The 3,278-nt window shown below is 36.1% G+C and overlaps 1 protein-coding gene across 1 annotated transcript; it reads left to right on the plus strand.

The window, feature by feature from the left end:
• Nucleotides 1-225: 225 nt before the first annotated feature.
• LOC105797479 (uncharacterized) lies at nt 226-603 on the plus strand. Its single transcript, XM_012627443.1, has one exon. The coding sequence runs from the start codon at nt 226-228 to the stop codon at nt 601-603; it is 378 nt and encodes a 125-aa protein (XP_012482897.1).
• Nucleotides 604-3,278: the final 2,675 nt, after the last annotated feature.

The following is a 3,278-nucleotide window of genomic DNA, read 5'->3' on the forward strand; positions in this document are numbered from 1 at the left end:
TGGACAGGATGAGGTTTCTAAAAGGGAGATTAAACAGATCCTGGAAAAGGTAGTGAATCCAAATCAAAAAGACTGGTCTTTGGGACTGGACGAAGCCTTGTGGGCTTATTGTACTGCCTTTAAAACACCATTAGGAATGTCTCCTTTTAAACTCATGTATAGAAAGCCGTGTCACCTACCTGTTGAGCTAAAGCACAAGGCATTTTGGCTATTAAAAAGTTGAATATGGATTGGACAGCTACTGGACATCAAATATTGTTAGAATTGAATGAATTGGAGGAATTAAAAGCTCAAGCTTATGAGAATACCAGGATCTATAAGGAGAAAACCAAGAGATGGCACGACAATAGGATTATGCCTAGACAATTTGAATATGGGCAAAAGGTGTTGTTGTTTAACTCACGACTGAAGTTGTTTCTTGGCAAACTGAAGTCAAGATGGCCAGGTCCTTTTGAGGTGATCAAGACTTATCCTCATAGAGCGGTTAACATCCATGACAACAAAACTGGATCAACTTTTAAGATTAATGACCAACATTTAAATCACTATTGGGGTGCTCAAGTGAACCAAAACAAGCAAGCCATTGATCTTAGAGATGTCTAAGTTCAACATCTCTTTGAGTTGTCGCATTTGCTCTTTTCCTGGTGTTTACTTTAATTTGATTTTTATATTTCTATTTCAATTATCTAATGTCATTTTTAACTGTGGTTATTAATTTTGTAGTTTACAGATTTTGCAAAAAATTCAGAGGAAAAACAAAGGTACAAGCAATGATAGAGGTAGCATCAGTTTGCCATGGCAATTCAAAAGTGAACTACAACTTTGAGAGGTAAGTAACTGAACAATGCACCAAATGAAACATTTGGGTTGAAAATTAGATAAAGTCCAACGACAAATAATGTGGATAGTTAACCTTTTCTGGTTACTTTGGAGGCCGAAAAAGAAGTTGACAATTTTTTTAGGACTAAGTCACCTTAGGGTTCCCCTCTAAAAATCTTTTTATTTTCCCCCTCAAGTTGTCCAAATACTTAAACCACAAGTTTGTTGAGCCATTTACTCCACTACCTCTATTAACTTTGTAAACCAGTCAATGCCTCTTCCACTGACCTGCACTTACTCATTATTTATTCCTTCACCTCATTTACCTTACCTTACCACTCTTATCGATATTCAACTTCCTTTCATTCAATCCTTTTTATTTTACAACATACATGGCCAAAGTAAAAAATGTTTCCAAAGATGCTAAGTTTTCTCAAGCCAGTGCCACCCAACCTAAAACCCTTTTTACTAGCGTTACGACTTCAAAATATGAAACCAACATGGAAAAAACACCATTCTATTTTGAAAAAGGATTTCTATTTGAGGATGAGCCCCATATGGGTTACGACGAGTCAGTCTCATCTATTGTGGAGAAGCATGGATGGGAAATCTTTTGCTTGCACCCAGATGATGTCCTCAGAAAGGTGGTTTGAGAATTTTATGCCCATGTAAACTCCCCCGATAACCCTTTTATCTATGTGATAGGAAAATTGGTTCCCTTGGATGAAGATAGCATCAATGCCTAACTTAGGTTGGTTGCTGTTAAAGATGAGCACAACTCATTCGTCGAAAACATCACTACAGAATGTCTAAACTAGGTGGTGAAGGATTTATGTGTCGAAGGGACTAGGTGGATTGTTTCAAGTCAAGACTGTCACACGATTGAAAGAATTGCTTTGAAGCCCATCGAGAAAGTCTAGTATCATTTTCTAAAGAGTTGATTAATGCCATCTACTTATAACACTACAGTGTCTAAGAATGAATGTTGTTATTACACTCGGTAATCATGGGTAGAAAAATAAATGTTGGAAGAGTGATTTTTTATGAAATACACCGATGCACAGATAAGAATGCAGGAAGCTTGAATTTTCTTTCTCATCACAGCTCCTTGTAGGGCGGCTCAAGTGCCCTTACATCCTAATGAAGACGTTACACCTAACAAGGGCAGGATGTCTTGATTTATTTTAGCCAAAGTCCAAGGTGTAAAAACACCAAGGCCACATCAGAAATGTAGTGCACCTACTTCCGTTGCCAAGTAGTTTTCCCAAGTAGAAGCCTCCATTTTGTAGAGCCCTTTTGAGAAGCATGTGTTGTGCTCATTAGAGTAGCTAGAACAACACATGTCCTTATTTGAAGTTTAGCAATACCAGATTGTTGAATCAATAAAAAATACACAAGAATTGCAGACATTATACTAGTCCTATGTGAGGACTCGTGATATTGCGCTGAAAAGAGCTTTACAATAGAACTTCACCAGACCAATATCTGATTTCCCTACCTTCCCTAAAGAATTGTTACCACTTCCTGAAGTTGGTTGTGTTGAACGAAAGCTAGTTGAAGTTTCATCTGAAAAGGAAGAGTTTGCAACTAGGAAAGACAAAGCTGAAAAAGGACAAGCGAGTGAAAAGGAGTCGGAGAAAACAAAATCCTTAACCATCAAGAGTAAAAAAGAAGCACAAAAAGAAACCACCCCTATTGCCAAAGCAACTGAGAAAGGCAAGGAAGTTGTTCAACCTGAAATAGTAGAAGACATGTCTGCTCTTGATCGAGAAATCAACCGTCTCATTACTGAGATTACTAAGACAAAAAATGAAGAGGAGGACCCACCTCTTCAATCACTCAAATGAAAGCAAAGATATGAGCGCATTTCAAGGAAGTCAACTCGCAGGTAGTAAAATACCACAAACATCACCAGTTAAGCATGTGAACAGGGGAATCTCTTTCATCCTTTGTTACTTAAATAGTTTTTATTACATTTTGTTATTTTTATTTTCACGCATTGAGAACACTGCATTTTTTAGGTTTGTGGATGCAACATGCATTTTATTGAGTAAATATATTGAATTGCCATAGCATTTACGTTTCATTCATTTTGGGTAAAAATATTGAATTGTTTGTTATAGCATTGTTGAGTTGGTTACATGATAGCTAATTTAGTGATGTCTAATGATGAAAATAATTTTTAATTTTGTACGAATATAGAAAGGAAATTAATAGAATTGACCCCTAAGGTTAGGATTCTCAATCATATTGATGACACTTAGATTGTATTTATTCAATCCTTATTGATCTTGAAATAATTTTTAGACTAAAACTCACAGTTCTTAAAAAGTTATTGAGCTGAAATGAACAAAAGTAGCAAATGAAATAAGCATAAATTGCTAAGTAAGTTGTAATTTAGCCTCCAATGTTTGTAGCATAAAGTAACCCAAGATTTTGGTGTTTACTCCATCTTTACT

Source organism: Gossypium raimondii, chromosome 9, assembly GCF_025698545.1.
Source record: "Gossypium raimondii isolate GPD5lz chromosome 9, ASM2569854v1, whole genome shotgun sequence".
NCBI lineage: Eukaryota > Viridiplantae > Streptophyta > Magnoliopsida > Malvales > Malvaceae > Gossypium > Gossypium raimondii.

Excerpts from the sequence above, each read along its gene's own strand:
- LOC105797479 (XM_012627443.1), top strand. The coding sequence starts at position 226 with ATGGATTGGACAGCTACTGGACATCAAATATTGTTAGAATTGAATGAA.